The following is a 24,649-nucleotide window of genomic DNA, read 5'->3' as shown; positions in this document are numbered from 1 at the left end:
CTATATTAACTAAAGAAGAAAATGGCAATTATGGTTCATATAAAATGATGTGACTGATAAAATAAAATATGTACTTAAAGCTAGAATTACTCTAAATATAGTTTTAATTTATTCCAATTCATTTAACTCTAATTTAGAATTCATTTGATAAGAAAATAATTTTTAGGATAGAATCTATCAAAATATATAAATGTAGATTGCAGTTGGATGCATGGTTGGCAGTGAGTATGTCCAAAAAAATGAATGCAAAGATGCAGACATGAAAAATGACAAAGGTATTAGTACTGGGGCAGCAATAGTTGTTGAGGGACAATGAATACTTGCCTAATATGGCAACAAAGATTGGCTTGTCATAACCATTAACTGCAATATCTATGTTGTTTAACATAAAGTTCGTCGCCTTTGATTGGTTTTCCAAATAATAAGGAATATGAAATGTGAGCTTGGTTGTTATCAAATTTGGTTAATATCTGAGCAGAATGTTTACTTGGAACAGAATAATACAATTGTGAATGGGATGATTGCAAAGTATTTCGGTTTACCGCGTCACATACACAAAATGACCCCTCCTACTTCTTTGGGGTTGGGGGTTTAACCTTATAGCTGCCCTTTCAGATTCTACCATGTAAAATCATAATTATATAACACCACGGTTGTGCCACGTTATTCGTGCGACAAACCAATGAGCTCTTTGCCATGTGTGAATATTTAATGCTAAAAAATAACCATAAATAAAGATTCTCTATCGCAAATGCTTATTTTTTTTTTTGTCGGAAGATGGTTTCATCTATAGATTAGAAAACGACTACGAGAGTCTCAAATCTAGCCACGTAAATGGGACTAGAAAATTACAATATAGAGGCTATTTAACTACATAATGTGTCAGCCAAAATAAAATACCAAAAATCTAGATCTAAAAATAAATCTAGATAAATAGGTACAAATTTATAAATCTAAAAATTACAACAAGAAATCCTTAGATTTACACATATCGTCGGGAGTAATATTCAAGCTGTAAAAATTAAATTTACAAACTAATCTTGCAAAAGGAAGCACAAGAAAATTCAAATTTTGTCGGCGCTTGTTCTGATCGGCTTCTAAACGAAGAACCACCAAGCGATTGAAGGATGCAAAATTCGGATTATAAGTGTTAAGATTTCATGTTGAAATCAAGAGCAAATACCTTGTAAAGCTTCCCATTTGAAGAAGAATGACCCATTTAGGGTGAATAGAAACCCATATAGGGTAGATGAAACCATAAGGGAGAAGAGAATAAAAAGATAAAGATATAGATATATGGGGATACCATTTATTTATTGAAAGATAAAGAAATTTAGAAGGTGGGGAGGTGATTTTTGACCAAAAATTGGTCAAAGAATCACCTCCCATGAGATGTGCGGCGGGTGGAGCTTTAGGGTTTGTGGGGGGAGCAGTTTGAGAGAGAAGGGTAAGATTGGAAGAAGCATTCAGTCATCCCATTTATTTGTGTAATTTCGCAAATGCTTATTGACTTGTTGTAAAAATGACGTAGCATATTGGGATAAACACTCCATGTAAAATTATCAAACAATTGTTGGACGAAAGCTAACTTTTCGTCTCTTTATCATGATCTATACACTTTAATTTCTAATTTTGATTCAATTTTTATTTTTTATTTGTAATGGCTCTCCCAAAGTTTAATAGTGTTGCGGTCATGTCGGAAGAGAAAAAAAGTACTGATATGGTGCCTCTTGACAAAAAAAATTACTAGTTCAAATAGGATTTTAGCGGACTGCCATGTCATTAAATTTTAACAAAAATGCAAATAATACGGATATTATATAAAAGTTGAAAGAGAATTTCATTACTCGTTAAAGTTTAAGGACTATAACGGGATAACAATAAAAATGGAGGGATTGTCATTGACAAGTATTTATTTTGAACCTCAGATACATTTGATGAAAAAGAAATTAAAATCTTAAACTTTGATATTCTGCAATGCATGCCTGCAAAAGGTTTATTTCCATCTCAATAATTGAATGAATTGTATTAATGAGTGGTATTCTAACGATTTTTCTAGCTTTTTTGAAATTGGTAATAATTCGGGTAATCATTTTCTCTCTTGAATATTTGGTTGCAGATAATTCATATTGTAGGACTCCGTGCAATCAATAACAAAAAAAAAATTGATCTAATTAGCCAAATAATTTCAAAATTTTCATTGTTTATTTGGTTTGTATTTATTCATTTCACTATGAGAGTAAGAAAAATGTGTAATTGAATTCATGTACTTGTCCATTTTTTGGTATTAAACCCCTCGTCGGGAAAATAAATTATGTGCAACTAAGATACATTTTCTTATTTGCTATCATATTTTAATTTTATTAAAATTTAGTTCCTGAATTCTTTTTACTGACATTAAATCCTTAAATTGGTTTTCCTCGGTGTGAATTGATATGGTTAATCTTTTTACGATGGAGGACCTAAGGGTGTTTACAAATAGAAATGCAGGGATTCAAAATATACATTATGCCAAAATTTTACTATGACTATGAGATATGAAATTCGATATTTATATTTGTAGCACCAACCACAAGTACGAAGAAGAATTAGATTTGTAGCAGCAGCCAAAAGTACAAATATTAGTTGCATTTGTAGCAGCAGCCAAAATGGTAGTTTGATACGAATGAAGACGCTTCCCTTGTTGTTTTATTGCATGACGACATGAAAGTTTGATGGCATACTTTTGGCTCCATTTAGACCAACTTTAGGTATATCCCCTCCTCACGCTTTGGCTTCATTTGAACCACAACACCTATATATAACTCCTCTTCTCTTCTCCAAATGAATAACAAATGGTAGCACTACTCCTGCTAAAGACTCGCCTGTTCTTGAACTCTCTCTCTCATAGGCTTCTCAGGATTACTGTTATCTGTTTAATTCTATGTTTGTTGTTCGACAATGAGAGATGCCCATGGGGAGAGAGTGCAAGAAAAGCTCGGTTCTGTTTCAACTCTAGTTGCCAATACTATGAGTATCATACCATTATCTAGGTCTGTGAACGCGATCATATATACAATACACTTTACCAGTAATTAAGTATAATGTTAAAGTGTTTCAACTGCATATTTTTATCATTTTTATTTGTTTTCTTCATTTTTTTTTGTGTTGTTGATGTTGTAGATGATGCAGCTTTCACTTCCTCCGTCCCTGCATTTATTCACGACTACCACAATCGACCATCATTTCTTGATGGTTTCGAATCAATAAGTGACAAAAATGTTCTATTCGAATGCTCAGAAGTTTCCCTTGATGCAACAGCTTTCCTGCTCAGTAACACAAGTCGGCTACAGTAATCGAAGGTAAGCAAATCTCTTTAATGCAGTTAAATTTTCGCTAAATATCAGCTGCGGATCATGAGGTAAGATGGTTGCGAAGGAAAATGTGAAATTTTCATGGGTTTTGCTTATAGATAATGAAAATGTAAATATTTGTACTGTTTCTCACCAATCTGCTCTCAGCCCAAAAATAGTTATGCAGATTAGAACGCAGCAAGAACAGGTTCAGTTAATAGCGATCTTTTCTGTTTTTCTTACCTGAAAAGCAAGGTGGTGTGGTGACAAAAAATACAGACAACTTTTGGCAGCGAAGATAAAGTTTTAACAGCGTAGAAAAGGGGAAAATTTTGACTAAGATATTTACCTTGTTTCTGTATCTGTTACATAGATGAATGAAGATTAACTAAATTCACAACAATTTTGAGGAATAATAAATCAATTCCTTAAGCCTTCAGCTTTGCTCTTCCGAACTTGAAGGTAAAAAATGAAAAATACATGCTTGAGAGACTACACTACCTCTATCCTGCAGCAAACAGTAGACTTCATTGAAGTTACTTGATCAGATTCTCACTGCACTATATTGATGATTGTGTAGCTCCATCGCACTGAGCCTGATAGCCCCTTCCGATTATAAAATACCTCAAAGATGCTTATACAATTAGATGTGTGTACTGACAGATAGAGACAGACTAATTCCTTCCTCATAAGGCTCTGTTGAATAATTGTTTTTTTCAGTCCAAAATCTGCCAAAGTTTTATGGGTGCAAATGTGAATTGTTTGATCATTTTAGCCATTCCTTGAAATAGGATTGCATCTTCTCTCGATTTGCAGGATTCCCAACATTGACAGTAGGTATTATCTTGTCGGGCTTTAAAAACTGTCAATGGAGAATAGGGCGACGGAATAAATTTCTCATGAACATGTTAAGACTTAAGATTCATATATGAGCCAAGAATATGAATGTAAAAATACGAGAGATGTTTTCTGGATATGCTAAGATATATATTAAAATAGGTCTTTGAAATGAACCTCAACAAATTCCTTTAGTTCTGTGAAACTGGAGTGTTCACTATATGGGACACCTGTGACAATAGCAAACATAACTTCAGAATCATCACATGGCAACGAATTTTCTAAGGAGAAACTAGCGAATCAATTTTCTTAGTTATTAATTCATTGTAGAGACAAATCCAATCTCAAACAGCTGCGAGCAAGGTTTAGTCATAACAATCCAAGGAAATGCAGATCAAACTATCTCACCATAAATTGTGACATTGCCTTTAGAAATGGGTTTAATTAGATCAAGCTGTTTGCCTATGCTCTCAGAGAAAGTCCAACCTAAAGAAATTAAAAAATCAAATTTCAATGTTTTCTCGACAGAAATACAAATATAAGATGGCACGAGAAACTATATGATTCACCTGTTGGTCGAAATGCTAAAACTGCTGCATACTGATTATTGAAATTCTTCAAGTATTCTTTCAAGGTCTAATGGGAATTTTCAGAGCACAAATAAGAAAATGATAGATAGACGCAATTATAAAATAATTTTTAGAGATGAAAAGTTAGAGGTTCAAACGCAGACCTCAACTTTCAGGGAAGATATGGGAAGCACATGGAGAAGTGTATCCTTTGGCTGTGTACACAGACTCCTTGAAAGATCAGACCAATCAAAAGACTGTAGAAGACGTCTCCTTGAAGCATTTGCATAGATCTTAACCTAGTAAAGATAGAAACAATTGCTGATTCCACAAAATTTTCTTACTTAATTCAAGTGCAGATCAACAGTTAAAATTATGCAGTAAAATCAAAGTTACAGTATCCCATTTCCTTTCATAGCATTACAACATAACGTAAAAGCAAAAGAACATACTCCCAGTGCTTTGGAAATGGCAAGATAAACACATTCTTTCCCGATGCTATATGCCCCAACAACAACAAGAGTTTTAGGTTGTCGCATAAGAAAGTTCTTGGTAACTTTAACAACATAATTTAACACGTCTTCTTTCGCAGGAAACCTGAAAGCAAAATGAATGTCCAATTCATTACTCCACACATCAAAACATTGAATTTGTGCCATTTCTGACTAAAATTAAGACAGAAAAAGTTTCATACTTGTATTTAGGATTGCAATACGTCGTATCCAGGTAAAGTACATTAACTTTGTGGTTTACAAGAAGGTGGTAAGATTGCATAGCCTTGGAAGCTCTAAAATCTCCAGTATGCAAGTAAGAAACTCCACTTGAGAGACAAAAGTGAATCAAAGCAGCACCTGGGCAGTGATTAGCTTCCAACAAAGTTACTCTAACTCCATCAATAACATACTCGGTATCAATCTCCAGAGGATGAATAAACCTGTTTTAAAAAACTTAAACTACAACACAAAATGTATAGAATTCTAAAATGTAATGTAAACAGCAAATATGTGTATTCTTACGATGAATTGACATAGAGGCTGATCTTGAGAAGACGAGCAGTGAGAGGGGTACAATAGATAGGACCGTGAGACCATTTCTTAGAAAGACCGCCATAGTGATCAGCATGGAAATGGGTGAGAAAATAAGCAGAACAATCTGGAACTGAACCATAACGAAACGCATCAACAGTGAATGGCGTTCCTGTATAAACATACAGTATTCAGCAACAGCAAAATTAACATTGACTCTGAGACCAACGTGCCAGCTATATATAAGCGCCCAACAGCATTCCGCCACTCACAGATAAAAAAAAACAATCGATAACGAGAATTACAAAAATTATCAAGAAAGAAAGTGACTCACCGGGCATTTTTTTATAGAAAGGGCAAGGCTTTATTGAGTTGTGAGAATTAGATTGATTAGGGTTAATAGAAGAAGACCCGGTTTTCGATTTCTTGAAAGGAGGATGAGATGATGTCGGTAAAGATGAAGGTACATTGTTTGGCTTTGGATTTGAGTTCTTTAATCCCCATATTTCGAAAAGATTGGACTGTTTAAGCTTCTTTTCATCGTTATCATTCTTCAATCCCCAAATTTGCAAAAGATTGGACTGTTTAAGCTTCGTTTCGTCGTTATTATTCCGTAACAAGCACGACCAATCGGTGCCACAGCGATAGAAATCAGCGCCGAAACTTTCTTCTTCTTCTTCATCGTCGTCGTCTTTAATTTGTTTATCTTCAGTAATAGTTTCGAAGTTTTCCTTATCCTCCTCGTCGTCCTCTTCTATACAAAGTTTGTCGTCGTCGTCGTCAAAGAAGGATCGCTCCTCTTCCTCGTCGCCATTGATCATGTAACCATATTCTTCATCCGCGTTGTTCATGTCTTCCTGCGACGCCGTTTCAGATCAATCAATGGCTGCTTAATTCCTTAAATCATGAGAAATTTGGATGTGATTTTTCAAATGTTTCCCGGGGTTTTAAGATAATTATACAGGGAAACTGAAAAGGTAGAGCTTATAAAAGATTGAGTGAATGTAATTAGAGCCAATAACTAATAGTAATTAACAAAAATGATTAATTTAAATAAACCCAACATTGGCGCCTTCTACGAATTAGTACATACTTAGTTTGAATTATTATTAGTATATAAACTCAAATTAATTACTATATTAAATTTTTTTAGAGAAAAATTAATTTAAATTTAAGTTTTTGTAGATCTAAAAAAATTGGAGGTTTAAAAATTTAACTTTTTAAAATCTCATTGAATGATGATCGGAAAATACGAGGTTTTAATAGATTGAGCGGATAGTCGGTTTAACCGGAAGAGGACTAAATCGAAGCATCCCATCCAATAAAATCTTATTCATCATTGAGTTAATTTGGCGGAATTTATATCTAGATTTTCTTACTTTCGATTAATTTTAATTGTTTATATCTTAGATTGTTACTCATATTTGGTAGTTTAAAATTTAAAGATCATATATTTAGTTTTTATTATATAATTTTTATTATTTATATTTTAATTTTCATGGATGAATTCTAAGTTAAAAAAATAAAAAAAGTCAAAAGTACACCTTGCTTGGGATTTCTTTTAGTATGCCATTTTTTTTTTTTTTAAATTAATATTGGTATGACATTAATTTTGTTATTTAAAATTGTAAAATAAATTCATATTTTTTTTGAAACTAAATAAATGCATAATTATATCTACATAAATATATATAATTGTTAGAGAAATTTTTAGGTATACTCAAGCCACTACGTCATCCGTAGACTAAGGCTATCACATTATAATACGTCATTAAAATGATGACAATTTTATAATATTACTATTCAAATAAGTAACAAACGAATTTACAAAATTGTCCTCATTGTAACGACATATTTAATAAATGTAGTCTAAAAATGACGTGATAGACTGAGTTTTCATAAGAATTTATAGTATATGGTGACTAAAAATGAAACTCTAGTTTTAATATTAAGTATAGTCAAAATTAATGTGTAATGATAGGAAAATATAATAGAAAAGCAGCTGAATTTTTGAAAACTATCCCACGAATATTCATTCTTCTAGGAATTGCAGAACCTTTTTTATGCTCCAACTTTTGATGATGCTAGATTAGCATCTCCGCTGACCTAATTTGAAATTGGAGGCTGCGAATGAACATTTAATCGAAACAAGAATTGTTGTTGGAGTGCATGCACCGACAAAATTGATGGGTACAGACGCCATTGTTAAGCAAAAGGTAAAGCATCCGCATTTTTATTCCAATTGACCCAACACCTTCTTCTCCCTTCTTTGCACGCCTTATTAGACTTTTCTTTCTCTTTTTACTTCCCAACCCTATTTTCTTTCTGTAACTAAAATCTGACCCTTCTTCAAAACAAACAAATTAGACTTTTCTTTTCTTCTTAAACAAACACGTTATCTACAAATTGTATTTCTCAAGAACATTATTAACAAAGAAACCAAAACCACTCCTTCCCATTTGTTTCCAGGTAAGAAATTTCTAACATTACTCTTCATTTCTGGATACATATTTCTCGATCTGCATTCTACTTTATTAGATCAAGTTTTTTTTGTGTTGTTGTTTCTTGTTTTGGGTTTAATTGTTAAAAAAAATTTGAAATTTATCATCTTAATCTCAATTAGTTACCCTTTTAATTTTCTAGATGCCCTCTTTAAGATCTCATCTTTGATAACATTGAAGCTAAAATTTACAAAGGCAATTCCATCAGAGAAGCAATTTTATTTTAGTTTCCATTGGGGTATATCCTTTTCGCGCCAGCTGGTGGTATCTGCATCATCTGTGTAGATTGTGAGAATTATTGATCATTAAAGCTCGTATATTTAATATAGCATTTGGATTTTGAAGTGCTGAATGTAAGCTTGGAGCTTCACAAGCTGTAATCTATGGGGGAGTGGGTTATTGGAGCTTTTATCAATCTTTTTGGCAGCATTGCCATCAATTTTGGGACTAATCTTCTTAAATTGGGTCATACTGAGGTAAGATATCTTTTTTTTTCTTACTGCTTTATCTAGTTAACTTGTACTTCTTCTCTTGGTCATGCTAAATTTATACATTTCTCACATAATTTGTATAATTTGTAATAATTGAGTCAATGTGGCACTTTCATGATACTCTTATAATTCTAATACAAGCTCTGTTATATCTCTTTTTCAAATTGCTAGCATTTGGCTGATTAGTTAAGGTTTACTTTGTAGTACTGTATGCATTTAATTGTTTGTGGAGCCATTAACTTTTGAGTTTAGCATGGCTATGAACAGATTTTACCTTTGATTTCTTTAAGGAATCTGGCTAAACTATTTGCAGAGAGAAAGATACTCTATTCTAGAAAATAATGGAGGAAATGCAAAGAGTCATTTGAAGCCTATCATACACTTCCAGACTTGGAGAGTTGGTAAGTTTTTGTCTCAATTGTGTTACACCATTATAAAGTTCTTGTTCTTCTAATACATTGTGATCTTCATCTTATACATGTGTCCTCTGTATGCAGGTATTCTATTTTTCCTACTTGGAAATTCTCTTAATTTCATTTCCTTTGGATATGCTGCTCAGGTCAGTGTTGATGTCTATTTTAGGCTTTGTCATCTGCTTTGCATAAGGTTTTAGTAGGGGCATTCCTTTTTTCCTTTCTTGATGATCACTACTTGCCTTGTAACATTCGATCACATATATTCCCCTTTTTATCCCGTTTTATTGATATATATATTGGTATGTCGCTCTCTTGATTTGCAGTCACTTCTTGCAGCCCTGGGGTCGGTTCAGTTTGTATCCAACATCGCATTTGCTTACTTTGTGCTGAACAAAATGGTGACTGTAAAGTATGTTAAAACCTGAAGTGAGCTAATTCTAAGAACTGTAACAGTGTGACATCTGCAAGATTGTGATTATTACGGCGATCTCAAGTAATTATTTTTATATCCTTTTTTGGACAGAGTGCTTGTTGCTACAGCCTTTATTGTGCTGGGAAATGTTTTTCTTGTTGCATTTGGCAACCACCAGTCTCCAGGCAAGTGACTTGTTCTTGAAACATGGTTCTATTAATTTCTGTTCCATGCGTACTTGTGCACAACATGCACTTCTGAGGACTTCTTACTGGTCTATTAACATTATATGTCATGAGATTAGTTTTGTGAAGCATGTCATGCTCAAAATATGGGGTATCTGGGAAGTCTTATCTTTCCAAAATGCACCAAGTTATTGAATCAATGTAAAACTGCTGATATTTACATAGCATATTAGTAATTGTAAGTAATTAAAGCATTGAAAAGAGGTTGAAGTTTGTTGAAGTTCTTTAAATCTATAAAGAGAAAAGCAGGGGAAAACATTTGCATTGCTGAATGAACAATTATATTCCAAACAAGAACGTATTAATGATAATAAATACTATTCATTGTGATTTTCATAGATTAAGTTTGTCTTGTCAAAGTATAATGCTGCTTGCTTCTAGGAAATGGAAACTTGTGATGCCTGCATAATTTCAAAATGCTCGATTTGTTGTGCTTTGCTGCCTATATGGCAATCTTCATCCATATTTTTTATAATACCAGTTTTTGTAACTTTATCAGCATCAAAGTTGATCAATAATGAGAAACCACAAACTATAATTAGCCACCACACTAATCTTGTTCTCCGTTTTCTCTCTTATAGTTGTCCAGAATTTCATTCTCATTTCTAGCATTTTTTTTTCTGAAAAGTTTCTTGGAACATTTTTTATTGTAAAAGAATTACATATATCGGTTCAACTTGAACGTTGGATACGGCTGCATTTGGTGGCAGTTCTTCTCCTATGTTTAATCATGTGGTACTAAAAAATGTATGCTATAACAACAGTCCATCTGATTCTGTAGAAGATGCACTTAAATAATCTCAGCTATTGTAGGCCCCAATATATGGACCTGTATTCTGAACTGTGAGATTTCACATGGGTAATCTTACTTGTGGTGCCAATCAACTGCCATTCACTTTGTTAATAGCTGTATGATCGGAAAAGTTAATTCACCTTTTTCCCTTCTTGTATCTTATTAGTGTACACGCCGGAGCAATTGGCAGAGAAATACAGTAACATGACATTCCTTATGTACTGTATAATTTTGGTTTTACTTGTTGCCGTGCATCATTACATGTACAGGTAACATTTGTTAATTGGCTCTTTCATTATGTTTATCATTAATCATTATTGTTTCTTTTCTTTTTCTCTGGCAACAAATTTTTAGTCATAACCAATTTCTTTCTTGTATCCAACATTTAATTACACAGGAGAGGGGAAATTTTGATTGCTGTTTCTGGTCAAGACCTTAAACCTTATTGGCAGATGCTACTTCCTTTTTCGTATGCTGTAGTTTCTGGTGCAGTAGGATCATGTTCAGTACTGTTTGCAAAATCTCTGTATGTTAGACACCTTGGATATTGTTGTGCTTCTAAGAAATGGTAGGAAATTGAACACTCGTGTTTTTATTCTGATGGAAAGTTTCTTCATTCCAGATCTAATCTCCTAAGGTTGGCCATGTCTGATGGTTATCAGTTGCACGGCTGGTTTACATACTCCATGCTGCTTTTATTTCTTAGTACAGCTGGATTTTGGGTAAGTTTGTTGCAGAAGTAACATTTTATCCCCTTTTCTTTCAACACATAAAACAGCCTTTTCTCGTGGCTATTATTATTTAGCAAACTTCTAATCAGATCACACCTTCCACTTGTGCAGATGACGAGGTTGAATGAAGGATTGGCATTGTTTGATGCAATTGTTATTGTTCCGATGTTTCAAATTGTTTGGACTTTCTTTTCCATTTGTACAGGATTTGTATACTTTCAGGAATATCAGGTCCTTTCTCTCTTCAGTTTGGTTTCATCATCTATTGTTGTTTCTATTGCTGGGCCTGCAACGTTTTTTATGAAGTTTGAAAAAACTGAGAAGCATCTAGTCAATTAAATTTACTCCAAAGTATGTCTAAATGTGGTTTCACCTGTTGATAAAATAGGACCCGTGGTTTTTTGGTACCTTGTGGTTTTACAACTTAGTTAACACTTTACAACTAAATATGCTACACGCTGATATATTAGCATTAATGTGCTTACATTCTTTTTAACTGGCAGTGTTAGCATGTCTGGCACTAAAGTGATGACAGAATAAAACACAGGATACTATTTTGTCACGAATTTAATCACAAAGCCCTATTTTGCCAATAGTTGAAACCACAAGGCAAATTTTCATTTTTTTTTCCTTGAAAATTTTATGATTTCTTATCTCAAGATTTACTGCTGATTACCACCTACCTCCTCTCCCCTTGATAAATGTTTTTCCTAGCATAGCAGTCGCATGAAACTATAAGTGACTTATTTATTTCTTCCCCCTATCTTATCAAATTGTCACGGACTTTGGCCTCATTCATTTTCCAGTGTAGACCCCAGAATTGCCTAGTTGAGTGATGCTCTGCAAAGATGTTCCCAGTTACTGGCTTTCCCTAAAATGTTGGATGTATTCTGGATCTTGACAATTTTAGTCTTGACCTTTTTAGATAGACGTGCATCGTTTGGAGTAGGGATCTACATCACCTAAACTATATGTTTTATTTCAACAGGTTTTTGATGTACTTAGGACTACAATGTTCATACTAGGAATGACATGTGTTTTCATTGGCATTTCTTTGCTTGCACCTGATGAGCCAAGAGGTATATTGGATCTGGTTTATACAAATGGTTTGTCTTATAAAGACATTAAGTTTAAATTTTATTTTGGAATTTTCAGGTGGTGACGGAAAAGATAATGCATCTTTAGTCTCAGTTGTGTCTTCAAGTGTTTCAAGTGAATCAGACAGGTATAATATATTATATAGAAATGAAATTTTCAAAATTGGTGATGACACTGAAGTTTTGGACTGCCTTTTTTTCTTCAGCTCTGTGATAGATCTTTGCAAGTGTTGTGAACAGAACTTGCCTTGTTCATTTAATTCTAGCCATATTTAGTTTGCGATATATTTCACTGTCGATTTCACCATTTTTATATCATGCATTTATATGGTATAGGCTGATCAATCCATCTGGAGACGCTCAAAGTAAAGACCCAAGAACACTTGTGCAAGGAACAATCGCGAAGGTCATGGAGATATTAACCAAGGCAAAGGTTAATACCGATTTTAATAATTTTTCTTCTTTGCTTATAGCTAAAAGTAATTTAAGAATTTGTGGAAAGCTAACTTCTGTATTTTGTCAACAGGCGGCTTGGTCATTTTCACTGGGTTTCGGAGAGGACTCAATAAATGCATCTGCAGTTCTCGTAATGCCAATGGTTTCATCAAAGATGACAGGATTTAGAGGAAATATATTTGATCGGCCTAAGATTTTCTCCCTTAGAAATTCTGGTTGGAGTAAAATCTCAATGGATGAAGATGGTGTAAAAGTGTTAGATTCTAATCCAGTGCTTCCCCAAAGCCTTTGATAGAAATAGTAGCTAGCAGTGATTTTTTCTTCTTCCATTCTTTATCCTTTTCTTTATCCACCCGTTGTTTATAGCATTGAAATTGATCAGGAATTACTGATTTGTGCTACGCTTCAGCATTCTTATAGTTTTCGAAACACTACCATATTGTATATACGTTGCTCACTTGCTGGATTCAGAATAATGCAGATATTTGTATAGTTTTTTTTTTCTCTTTTCTTGTACTGATAGACAAAGTAAACTGCAAAGCAGAAAACACTTGTTCTTTTTTTCTTAATCATAACAAATGTGATGAGGTCCTCAGTCCTCACTCTCCGGACACCGAAGTCCAAATCCCGGATGTAGACCGCTTACAAATAGCTGAGGCCTAGATCATTGGACCAAACTCGTGCGGGGCATTTTTCTAGTTTGTGATTTTTCATGCTGAAACTGAAGATAAAGCGTCCCGTCCGTCTCTTTTACTCATATTCATGTGGATTGTTATCAAACAGACAAGCTGGGCAACCAGTAACACCAGACTCGTGCATTTCGCTAATCAAAAACTCCAATTTTCTTCTTACCCTCAAAACCATACACGCTTCAATGCTCCGATCACATCTTCACTTGAACATCTTCTTCTTCACGAGCCTTATAAACCAATACACCTTACTTGGCTCCATTTCTTACGCTTACTCTCTCTTCTCTATCGCCAACTCCATTGATATTTTCCTCTGGAATGTCATCATTCGTGGACTTGTTGATCATGCTCACTACCGTGAATGTCTTCTTCTATATCGCCGGATGATAAAACTGGGCATTAAACCCAATAATTATACATTCCCATTTGTTATCAAGGCCTGTGGGTGTCTTTCTGACCTTGGATTTGGCAAACAGGTTCATCGTGATGTTGTGGCTTATGGGTTTGAGTTGGATTCCTTTACTGCGAGCTCACTTATTGCTATGTATGGAAAATGTGGGACCTTTGAACTTCCGCGAAAACTGTTTGATAAAATGCCTGAGAGAACTGTTATTTGCTGGAATGCAATGATTGGCGCTTGTTTTTCTAACCAACGTTATGATGATGGAGAGATTTTGTTTTGGAGGATGTTGGATGAGGGATTCAGACCTGGTAGGGCTGCAATTTTGAATGTGATGGGCTGTGTTCGTAGAGAAATCGATGCTGATAAGATTTGTAGAGTTGCGGTGGATAATGGATTTGATTTGGATCAGCTTGTCCAAAATGCAGCAATGGGAATGTATTCCAAATGTGGAAGAGTTGATTTAGCAAGAGGTATATTTGATGGGATTTCTGATAAGGATATAGTGACATGGTCTAATATGATTGAAGCATATTCACAAGCTGATTTGCCTCTTCAATCTCTTGCCCTGTTTAAACATATGATGCTGCAAAATATTGTCCCTGATTCTGTTACCCTTCTCAGTGTGATCCGAGCTTGTACTATTCTAGCATCTTTACGGCGTGCACATGCCGCTCATAATATGGTTATTGTAACTGGTGGGTTCTTCAACAATCAAATAACAGTGGAAACTGCTGCAATTGATCTTTATGTGAAATGTGGAAGCTTAACTTATGCTAGAAAAGTTTTTGATAGGATGCAGGAAAGAAATGTGATCTCATGGAGCACCATCATTTCAGGGTATGGGATGCATGGTCATGGAAGAGAAGCATATAACCTCTTTAATGAAATGAAAGCTTCTATAAAACCGGATCATATAGCATTTGTATCAATATTGTCAGCTTGCAGTCATTCTGGATTAATTGCTGAAGGATGGGAGTGTTTCAAATCCATGACTCCTGAATTTGGGGTAATTCCAAGAACCGAACACTATGCATGTATGGTTGATCTTTTAGGCAGAGCTGGTAAGCTATCTGAAGCTCTTGATTTTATCAATAGAATGCCAATAAGCCCAGATACTGGCGTTTGGGGGTCTTTGCTGGGAGCTAGCAGGATACATTCGAATGTAGAAATGGCTGAGATGGCGGCAGAGGCTTTATTTAAATTGGATAAATGGAATGCTGGCAGATATGTGCTCTTGTCCAACATATATTTATCACGCGGCAAAACACAGGATGCTGATAGGATCAGAGCTTTAATGAAGAATAGAGGAGCAAGAAAAATTTCAGGCCACACAACTATAGAGATGAAAGACAAGGTTTACACATTTGTGGCTGGGGATAGGTCACACCCACAAACAGATTTAATTTACTCAGAGTTGGAAAGAGTAATGGACAGGATTCGACAAGAAGGGTACACTCCAGATATCAACTTTGTGTTGCATGATGTTGAGGAAGAGACGAAGGAGAAAATGTTGTATGCACATAGTGAAAAGTTAGCTATTGTTTTTGGGCTCCTGAATTCAAAGCCAAATAGTGTTATTAGAATAACGAAAAATCTTAGAATTTGCGGGGATTGCCACACTGCTACTAAGTTTATTACCAAAGTCACAAGAAGAGAAATTATAGTGAGAGATGCTCGCAGATTCCACCATTTCAAAGATGGAACATGCACATGTGGAGATTATTGGTGAATAAGTTTTACGGGAACTTCTCGAGTCTTACAATTCCCTTTTGGGCAAAAAGATGTTGTTCTGTTGATTTCCTGTTCTGGCGTTGCGTTTCGGTTCCATGTAGTGTGATGCCATATGGTGTATCATATAATATATGGACGCAATTTGAACCCGAGATTAGATGGTTTTTGAGACAAGGCGAGATCATAATATTTGATAATTTCTTGGCTTGGGTGTAAATGTTGCCAGCTAAATTTGCTTTCTTTTTCTTGAAAGTTAGCTACTTTTTGGTATTTGACTTGTCCATATTTGAGGATGTAATGCACACAATTCTTGAGGGATACTTACCATTACCAATCAAGATCTGGTCCGTGGTGGGGCCAATTCATAAAAGATGCAACCTTGGGAATTGGGATATGCAAGAGATTCCGTCCACAAAACAACACTTTCTAAACGTGTAGAAGGTTTTTACCAAAATTGGTGAAATCCGCTTATTTGTAAATGGCATGTTACAGGTGAGAGTATTTACAGTTTGGCTGGTTCGTTTCTTAGCTATATCAATTTCTCTATGCGTAGAATACAGGGCCAGGGAATCGAAAGTTGGGCATCGAAATTCATCAGCGTCATCAATGGAATCAAAATCTATGGAACTCAAGGTCATGTACTGTCAAGATCTGAAAGCATTCAATTTCTTTCAGAAACTTTTGGTTTATGTGCTTGTTTCAATTGTGAGCGAAGATCCAGAGAAGAAATTGAAGCAGAATCATCAACAGAGAACACCCACAGACACAGAAGACGACGGAAATCCGGAGTGGAATCATGAGATGCAGTTTGATCTGAGTGAGGTATCATTTGTAGATTGTGATCATTTGTTTGTTCATTTTGATCTACGCCATGAAGGGCTTTATTTTGGAGATAAAACTATTGGGGAAGTTCGTGTTCCTTTGAAGGATATGATCCAAGAAAGTTGTGGCATTACCAGATTCCTCAACTATCAGGTCAAATCTCCAGAAGGAAAGCCTAATGGGATATTAAATTTCTCTTGCAAGATAAATGCAAAGAGAGAAGACATGGGGATTCATTCCCCTACAAGTGAGATCACTGGATACTCTGTAATTGTTCAACATCATCATCATCACCATCATCATCCTACATCCGAAGCAGAGAGCTCATCGCCTCGTGTTCACTATCCATCACTGAATTTCGAAAGCAGCTTCCCGGAATCTAACTCTGCAGTTCAAGTTAGCTACCCAACTCTGAATATTGAACATGAAACTCTTTATCCTCCGTATCCCCCACCTTTAGCGGGGCCACCACCACCTCCATTGCCTCACCAATCGCCACCTTCGTTCTTGCACGGGCTGCCACCGCCTCTGCAGCCGCCACCACCACCACAGGGGCCACTTTATCACTCTCCTTATCCGCCAGAGTTCCGTCCCTTTGTTCATGGTGAGGTCTATGGCTATAGTGCATACGGGAATTGGAGCGAGATTGCGGGACATTCACACAGTTTTGGTCATGCAGAGACGCGGAGACATGAATATCGAGCTTACTGGAATGGTAGGTAAGTACTTGTAATGCTAACAGATGCATATTGTTCTAGGATTGAATGGCTGTTATGTTGTTGCCATGGCTCATTAACTATACTTTGTCAACCACATCCTCCTCAATGAAAGAGAGTTTTTCCCAACTTTGTTACATTTGTACCAATTATTTGATCAGCTCAACTAGTGGAGTTGGATACATTTTTTATACCATAGACCATCATTGCTAGCTATGTTGCAAAGAAACTTTCCGAAACTCAAAAAAATTATTCTTATAACCTACTCTAGTAAAAGAACATCTTTCTCAATCTTTTGTTTCAGTTTTTTCCCTTTCAATATTTCCGTTTCCATGTAACATAGATTGGAATTAGTATGTTTATGGCTTGTATATGAAGCGAAAATTCGTACGTACGTGTGTATATGAATACTTTGCTAATAAGGTTGTTTCTTTATAAAGAGTGGTAATTGGAGTACCATATATATCTATGCACTATTATTGTTACTGAAATAGCTTTCTTATAAAGGCTAGACTTAGCTAAGGAAGCTTTTACCATGCCACTTAATTGATTAACTACACATAGTTTAGACATAAAATGTTCTAGCTATGAAATATAAATTCATTGCATAATTTTATCATTAGCAAACAACTCTAGTAACAAAGGAACTGTTATTTTATTATCGGAATAACTAGTTCAAGAGCTCTGCTAAAGCGATGCTTGACAACAAGTAACGCAGTTAGTTTCTGAAACTAAAGTTTGCACGAATTAAACTAACTAGGTAAGCCATAGATGCGATAGGTTACTGATTATAGCGAGCTTTTTTGTTTGTATCCCTCAGGCTATCATGTGTGACCTTATTATAGTCAAAAAGCATTGCTCGAGTAAGATACTGGCGCTTTCTTTGTTGTGGTTTCATGATCAGATTTCTCTCTTTTGATTCAAGTTTCTGGGTTCTTTCTTTAAGTTGTTTCTCTTTTAATTCCAGTTCCTTCAATCTTTTCTCGTATTCTTCATCTTTGATCTTGAATTCTCTTGATTTCTCTTCAAGTTGTTTCTCTTTTAAGTCAAGTTGTCGGGAATTTTCTTCAAGTTGTTTCTCTTTCAGTTCAAACTTTTTCTCGTATTCTTCATCTTTGATCTCGAGTTCTGTCGATTTCTGTTCGAGTTGTTCCTCTTTTAAATTGAGTTCTCGGGATCTTTCTTTGAGCAGTTCAGTGTCCATATCAAATTCTTCAACACAAGTTCTAAAATTCAAGATTCTGGCAGAAAGATCACTGATTTCTCCTTGTAACCATTCTACATCTACCTTGTATTGCTTGTGGTTCAAGTCAAGATCTTTACTAATGGCATCGGTCATCAACTTGAATTGCTCCTCTTTCCTTCCAAGCTCTTCCAATCTACACCCAAGCGATTCTTCCAACTCTTTCGACATCAACTCAATCCGTTCCATCTCTTTCTTCTGTTCTTGAACTGTAATTTTTAATTCTCGACCTACAACACCAAAACCCTTGTCTTTCTCATCAAGTTCCATCTTCCTTCGATTCACCGATTCTTCCATCAACTCAACAAGCTTCTCTCGATTTTTAAGTTTTTCCAAACCTTCTAAGATGGATTGTTCCATGGACGAAACTTCTTTAGCGCGCTCCTCGATGGTCGACTGAGTTGACTGGAACTGAGTTTCGAGGGTTTTCCATTGAAGGGTGAGTGAGACAACAGAGGAAGCGTGGCTGTGAAGTTGGTCTAGAGTTGAAGAAAGAATTTGTCGCTTTAAATCACAGAGATTCATTTGATTATCAGCCATTACTGGTTTTTTCTTTGTATTGATTGATAAGAAAATCAAGTGAATAGCGAGATATATATAGAGAGAGAGATTATTTTCTTCTTTGGAGTTGGGATGCAAAGTCGGTTACTTAGTCCTATTGGTATTAGGATTTAGGGTTCGGTTCCTTGAAGAACAAGAGTAATAACCAAGAAACGATCGTATTTCATTGATGACTCTTTATTCTAATATGGAATCAAATCTTTAACTCTGAGGTGGAACTTTAGTTTTTTTATCACTAAATTACTGTCTGTAAAATAATAATGAATTTTTTACTTTCTTGCGTTTTTTTGCTATTGTATTAATATTCATTCTTTCTTTTGATTTTAATTGGAGCCTTTTTATTGGAAAAAATTAAAATAATGATAAATTAGTACTAATGATAAATTCACTTTCATAATTCATTTTAAAATATGTACTAGTTTCATTTCATTCGATTTTTTTTTAAATTATTTAGATATTCTTAAAAATTAAATTCATGATAAAAAAAACTTCAATAAATTTTCAAAATTATAATTGAAATTAATATTTTAAATTTTTCACAATTGTAATTATAACATAACAAATTTCAACAAAAAGAGATAAAATTTATTATATTTTCTCAACACTTATTTGATTAAATATTTGATAAAATAAAAAAAATGAAAAAATAGTAACAAATCACTTGTTTAGATCAAGATTTCATTATTTTTTTAAAACCAAAAAGAAAAAACAGTGGAAAAATTGAAAGAATATACAATAATTTTATTTTTATAATAAGAAACAATATTTATTTTTTTATAAGATGGAGTACGTATGAGTTTCCTACTATAGAGAAATTTGTAGTTTTGGTTATTTACCTAAACAATCTCAAAATGTTTCCGCATGAGAGTTTCAGATATGAAAAAATTTTGAAACTAAGAAACACAATTTTTTCAAGCTTTCTATGCATCTTGAACCGTTATTGTGGTCATGGACATTTATAATTCAGACTCTTTCATTTATTTATAACCATTTTTCAGAAAATTTCATCGTGATCTTCATTGGAAGTCATCTGTAGGTATCATTAACCTTCACTTATAAATCACTTGACATTTATGGCAGTCAATTATTGATTAACGAACATATAGTTTGAGTATAAATTGCTGTAGCTATTAAATAGAAACTTATTGAATCGTTTCCAATGACAATCAGTAAACAGCTACATAAACTAAAAAGTAAAAACTGCTAACATTTTATTGGAATAGCAAGTTCAAGAACTATGCAAAAACAAAGCTTGATAAACAAGTAACAGAGTTGGTTTCTAAAACAAAAGTTTGCACTAACAATATAAGGATGCAGTAGCTCAGTTGTTACAGCGAGCTTTCTTGTGAGTATGCATCACCTTAAAACAGCCACTAGGCATTGTTCGAGTACAGTACTGGCGCGGCGGTTTGGTGATCCAATTTCCTTGTTTTAATTCAAGCTTTCGGGATCTTTCCTCGAGTCGTATCTCTTTCAATTCAAATTCTCTCGATTTCTCTTCGAGTTGTTTCTCTTTTAATTCTAGTTCTTGGGATTTTTTTTCCAACTGTTTAGTTCCGGTATCAAATTCTTCAACACCATTTTTAAATTTAAAGATTTTGACATTAAAATCATGGATTTCTCTTTTTAACCATTCTACATCAGCCTCGAATTGCTTCTGCTTTAAGTCAAGCTCTTTACCAATGGTATCGAATTGCTCCTCTCTCTTTCCGAGTTCATTCAATTTATATTCAAACGATTTTTGAGCCGATTTCAACTCGTTTGACGCCAACTCAATCCGTTCAAATTCTTTCCTCTGTTCCTCCATGAATGACTGATGAGTTGACTCGAGCTGAGTTTCAAGGTTTTTCCATTGAAGGGTGAGTGAAGCAACAGAGGAAGCATAGCTGCAAAGTTGGTGTAGCGTTGAAGAAACTAGTTGCTTTAAATCGCACAGATTCGTTTCATTATCAGTAGAAGCTGCCATTATATTGATTGATAATCTTATGTGTTATTGTATCATGAAAATCATGAGATTAAATAAAATATATAGTATAAAATAAGAAAATACTTCCCGTTTAGAATTAGAACAAATTAACCTTAGTCCTGTTGGGATTAGGATTTAGTAACCATGCTCCTGTTACTTGTAGAACTGACGCACAAAATAAAATAACTAAGGGTTTTTGACAAAAAAGTGTCTCCCTAATAAGGCTAATCCGGATTTTGTGCCCCAAGACACAAAAATTACATTTTTGTGTCTGGGGCCCACGCTGTCCGTAAAGAGCCATTGCGGGCAGTAATCTGGCCCGCAATTAGCCTTTGCGGGCCAGTTAATCACCCTGATTAAGGGTGATTAACTGGCCCGCAAAGGCTCATTGCGGGCCAGTAATTTAATTCCCTGCCACATGGCAGAGAATTTAATGTCGCCTGCAATGGCTGTTTGCGGGCGACATCCCCTATATAAAGGGGGTGTGTGGTGAAACAATTCACCACACTCTACAAGTAAAAAAATATGTTGTTTTACAAAATTTTTGGGTGGTGATTTGAGTGATTAGTTTGGGCGGATTTGGATTAATTTGGCGAATTATTTTTGGAGCTTAACCGGATTATATTGGAGTTTAACCGGATTATATTGGAGCTTAATCGGATTATTTTGGAGCTTAAAATTTTATTATTATTATTTTGCGAGGACTACAAGAGGTAAGTCCGTATTACTTTTTACTTTTTATAGCTAATTTTTTTTATTAATAAATATTAAAATGTGTATTGTTAGATTTAGAATTTAGTTAATATTAGATTTAAAATTTGTATTATTAGATTTAAAATATTAAAACGATTTGTATGAATATAAAATATAAAAACATTATAAAATGAACATTACTCATAAATATTTGATAAAATATATAATAGTTTGGTTAAAATGTGGACGATTTGCTAAATAGTTAAATAAATTAATTTAAATTTTTAAATAAATTGTTTATAAATTGTTAAAAGTATTACTTTATAAATATATCTAAGTGAATTAAATTTATCATTTTTTTAATCTAAAAATATGAATTAAGCCTAGAAATGTACATTTGTAGAAATTACTTTAATATTAATTTATTACGCATGTTTGTAGTAATGGCGTCAAACAGTATATTATTTGTGATATGGTGTGATGGTAGCATCATAAACTCCCCTCGTGGAGTTGAATATTTGGGGGGTAGATATGTTCATGTGCCGATTAATGGAAGAATAAATTTTGGAGAGTTAGCCGAAATCTGTAGAACGACAGTATCTACTAGTGTGAGCCCTCCGGAGGTCACGAAAATTTATTTTCGGCTACCTCATGTTGAAAGGTACGAGATATGTTCATACTCATTGTTCGAAGAGCAAGATGACCAACACGTATTTGCAATTCTGAACCAGACAGCTCGGATGCCGACGTTGAACGTGTTAGAGTTCTACGTGGAGTATCATATTTCGGCTTCTAATGAAACTTCGATGCAACTAGATTTATGTTCTAGTGAGTCTGAGAGAGCCAGTGTGGAAGAGGAAGAAGACGAGCACTATGATAGTGAGGAAGAGGATATGGAGGATATTCTAATCGCTGAAGAACTAAGTAATATTACACATTACCAGTCTCGACTTCCGCAACACATACGATGTGTCGATCTTAGTGACTTTGATGTGGACGATACATGGGAAGCGCCGAACATTGAATGACAGCGTGGGATGGAATTTCAAACCGGGATGATTTTCTCGCCCGACTCAGAGTCCCTCCCAGATGCATTTTTCTCTTGATGACCCTTGGATCTACAATTTGGTTCAGGACCCACAGCCGTTTAGTGACTTTCAAGGAATGCATGCTCCTTCTTTTTCTCTGGGATTAGGGTTAGACCCCTCCTCACAGGCTCCTGCTCCTGATGTGCATGATGATGACGAGATTGAGGATGTGGCCAGTCCAGTCGCCGATAGTGGAGAGAGAAGCTCCAGACCAGATGGAAGACGTTACCGCCGATTAACTGATAGTCAGATGAGTCGACGTGTCAACAAGGGTTACGACATGAGGACACGCTTACGGAGTCCTGATAGATCAGACTTTACTGAGTAGTTTTATTATTTTTGTACAATTTTTTATTTTTGCATTATCAATTTATTTACGGTTACTTTTAATTGTGTTGTATGGTTTTTATATAATTATGTATAATTTCATTATTAATTTATTTTTATCGCTTGCATATTTGTCACGACCCAAAATATTAAGCCGCAACCGGCGCTAGGGAACGGGAGTGGTAGCTCCGGAACCCGTAGCAAGCCTTAAATCACTATTAATTTTTCGCAAATAATAAACAAATAGCATAAAGCAACAGAAGCAAGTATACATAACATGTATACACAAACATTTACACTAACTGTTCTGTTATCCTCGCGGGCTCTAGTTACCGTACCTCGTACGAACTGGCCTCGCGGTATTATATACATCAGTTAGTGTATCCAACATATCACTGGCACCTAGTGCCATGTACCACATATAAAACACGTAGCCTACAAAACATCTAAACTGGACAGCAAGTAATATGTACACTCAATGTGTACTGCTGTCTAGGCTACGACTCTGTCAACGCGGGACCACTACTGCAGCATTCACAGAAGTCAGGTACTAAACATATACAACTGACTTCTGGACTTCAAAATTAGCCTCTAGCTAGGTCCACATACTAAGTACCTGAAAACATCAAAGGTGAAGGGTCAGTATTTGGGAAAATACTGAGTGAGGTTGCATTTTACTAACGGTATTAATTTAAAAACATAGCATCGCATCTCAAGAAAACAATAATATAAAACATATAAACATGTATTCGATCCGTGTGAAACTAATATCCTAGCATGCGACACATCTCTCGAATAATCATATATCATTCAACCCAATCGTAAATATCAATTGCGAGTCCAACTCGCTGGTGGCCCAGCCACTCGATACGGGGACTTCCAGGCTACACCGTAGCCGAGTTCACTCTGCGTATCGAAATCATAACCCAATCGTAAATATCATATTCATCAACAGCTCCCAGCTGTGTCAAGTCATTTCTCAATGCAAACATACTAGACTGACTCGATACTGGTGATCACACAGCCTATTGACACCCAATAGGTAGCTAGTTTCTTCGGATCGCATACTAGTTCTCGTATAAACATTTGATAGAAACATATAATATTTAATCAAATCATCTAACATGCGATGCGTAAAAACAGTATACATATCAATATAAAATAACTTTATATGTATAATACACGAAAGTAAAGAGCAACTCACAGTGACCGCAATCCAATCACAAATATGGTCGATGAAATGATATGCCCTTGCTATCCCACGTCTACTGACCTCTCTGCTCTGACACGTCTGATAAATAATTAATGTTTAATGATTAGACGTGAATCTCGTATTCCTATACGTATAATGCTTTTAAGTTTTAAGGTTTAGTTTCATTTCGATGAAGTTTTAAGGAGTTTTCAGGACAGTGCGCAGGTGCTGCCTGCACACTGACACTGTTTAGTAAAACAACGATCTCTCCCAATTGAACCGTCGGATCGAGCTGAAATTTGACAGACGCGTT

The 24,649-nt window shown here is 35.0% G+C and overlaps 5 protein-coding genes across 10 annotated transcripts; 3 read left to right on the top strand and 2 right to left on the bottom strand.

Annotated features, from left to right (window-relative positions):
• Positions 1-3,651: 3,651 nt before the first annotated feature.
• On the bottom strand, positions 3,652-6,752 carry LOC126679735 (DNA cross-link repair protein SNM1). Its single transcript, XM_050374701.2, has 9 exons — positions 6,098-6,752; positions 5,755-5,935; positions 5,433-5,672; positions 5,191-5,335; positions 4,903-5,037; positions 4,739-4,805; positions 4,578-4,655; positions 4,347-4,399; positions 3,652-4,194 (listed from the first exon to the last, which is right to left on the bottom strand). Exons 1-9 carry the CDS (start codon positions 6,612-6,614, stop codon positions 4,099-4,101), a joined length of 1,512 nt encoding a protein of 503 aa, XP_050230658.1. The 5' UTR covers positions 6,615-6,752; the 3' UTR covers positions 3,652-4,098.
• A 1,025-nt stretch (positions 6,753-7,777) lies between these two features.
• LOC126683437 (probable magnesium transporter NIPA8) lies at positions 7,778-13,407 on the top strand. Of its 6 annotated transcripts, none has more exons than XM_050379334.2 (14): positions 7,778-7,979; positions 8,610-8,740; positions 9,069-9,156; positions 9,253-9,314; positions 9,495-9,580; positions 9,695-9,768; positions 10,788-10,890; positions 11,019-11,147; positions 11,244-11,343; positions 11,464-11,583; positions 12,341-12,431; positions 12,508-12,577; positions 12,786-12,882; positions 12,976-13,407. In XM_050379334.2, exons 2-14 carry the CDS (start codon positions 8,648-8,650, stop codon positions 13,195-13,197), a joined length of 1,335 nt encoding a protein of 444 aa, XP_050235291.1. In that variant the 5' UTR covers positions 7,778-7,979; positions 8,610-8,647; the 3' UTR covers positions 13,198-13,407. The 6 variants fall into 6 exon arrangements, with proteins under 6 accessions (XP_050235291.1, XP_050235292.1, XP_050235290.1 ...); XM_050379335.2 differs by having other exon boundaries at positions 8,594-8,740; XM_050379333.2 differs by having other exon boundaries at positions 8,407-8,740.
• Positions 13,408-13,505: 98 nt separating this feature from the next.
• Positions 13,506-15,737, top strand: LOC126683436 (pentatricopeptide repeat-containing protein At3g26782, mitochondrial-like). Its single transcript, XM_050379329.2, has one exon. It carries the CDS (start codon positions 13,618-13,620, stop codon positions 15,724-15,726), a length of 2,109 nt encoding a protein of 702 aa, XP_050235286.1. The 5' UTR covers positions 13,506-13,617; the 3' UTR covers positions 15,727-15,737.
• Positions 15,738-15,795: 58 nt separating this feature from the next.
• Positions 15,796-17,557, top strand: LOC126683439 (protein SRC2 homolog). Its single transcript, XM_050379337.2, has one exon. It carries the CDS (start codon positions 16,212-16,214, stop codon positions 17,271-17,273), a length of 1,062 nt encoding a protein of 353 aa, XP_050235294.1. The 5' UTR covers positions 15,796-16,211; the 3' UTR covers positions 17,274-17,557.
• Positions 17,558-17,852: 295 nt separating this feature from the next.
• LOC126680611 (uncharacterized) lies at positions 17,853-21,096 on the bottom strand. Its single transcript, XM_050375761.1, has 3 exons — positions 20,394-21,096; positions 20,279-20,305; positions 17,853-19,153 (listed from the first exon to the last, which is right to left on the bottom strand). Exons 1-3 carry the CDS (start codon positions 21,034-21,036, stop codon positions 18,048-18,050), a joined length of 1,776 nt encoding a protein of 591 aa, XP_050231718.1. The 5' UTR covers positions 21,037-21,096; the 3' UTR covers positions 17,853-18,047.
• Positions 21,097-24,649: the final 3,553 nt, after the last annotated feature.

Source organism: Mercurialis annua, linkage group LG5 (genome assembly GCF_937616625.2).
Source record: "Mercurialis annua linkage group LG5, ddMerAnnu1.2, whole genome shotgun sequence".
Classification (NCBI taxonomy): domain Eukaryota; kingdom Viridiplantae; phylum Streptophyta; class Magnoliopsida; order Malpighiales; family Euphorbiaceae; genus Mercurialis; species Mercurialis annua.
The sequence above is the reverse complement of the archived record's forward strand: the minus strand, read 5'-3'. Positions and strand labels throughout refer to the sequence as shown.

Excerpts from the sequence above, each read along its gene's own strand:
- LOC126679735 (XM_050374701.2), bottom strand. The coding sequence starts at position 6,614 with ATGAACAACGCGGATGAAGAATATGGTTACATGATCAATGGCGACGAG. Across the intron at positions 5,673-5,754 it reads AGCCTCTATGTCAATTCATC|GTTTATTCATCCTCTGGAGA; the intron begins GTAAGAATACAC and ends TTTTTAAAACAG. Across the intron at positions 5,038-5,190 it reads CCATTTCCAAAGCACTGGGA|GTTAAGATCTATGCAAATGC; the intron begins GTATGTTCTTTT and ends TATCTTTACTAG.
- LOC126683437 (XM_050379334.2), top strand. The coding sequence starts at position 8,648 with ATGGGGGAGTGGGTTATTGGAGCTTTTATCAATCTTTTTGGCAGCATT. Across the intron at positions 9,581-9,694 it reads AACAAAATGGTGACTGTAAA|AGTGCTTGTTGCTACAGCCT; the intron begins GTATGTTAAAAC and ends TTTTTTGGACAG. Across the intron at positions 12,578-12,785 it reads GTTTCAAGTGAATCAGACAG|GCTGATCAATCCATCTGGAG; the intron begins GTATAATATATT and ends TATATGGTATAG.
- LOC126683436 (XM_050379329.2), top strand. The coding sequence starts at position 13,618 with ATGCTGAAACTGAAGATAAAGCGTCCCGTCCGTCTCTTTTACTCATAT.
- LOC126683439 (XM_050379337.2), top strand. The coding sequence starts at position 16,212 with ATGTTACAGGTGAGAGTATTTACAGTTTGGCTGGTTCGTTTCTTAGCT.
- LOC126680611 (XM_050375761.1), bottom strand. The coding sequence starts at position 21,036 with ATGGCAGCTTCTACTGATAATGAAACGAATCTGTGCGATTTAAAGCAA. Across the intron at positions 20,306-20,393 it reads GAAAGCTCGCTGTAACAACT|TTCTTGAACTTGCTATTCCA; the intron begins GAGCTACTGCAT and ends GTTTTTGCATAG. Across the intron at positions 19,154-20,278 it reads ACTTGCTATTCCAATAAAAT|CGACTTTGCATCCCAACTCC; the intron begins GTTAGCAGTTTT and ends GGACTAAGTAAC.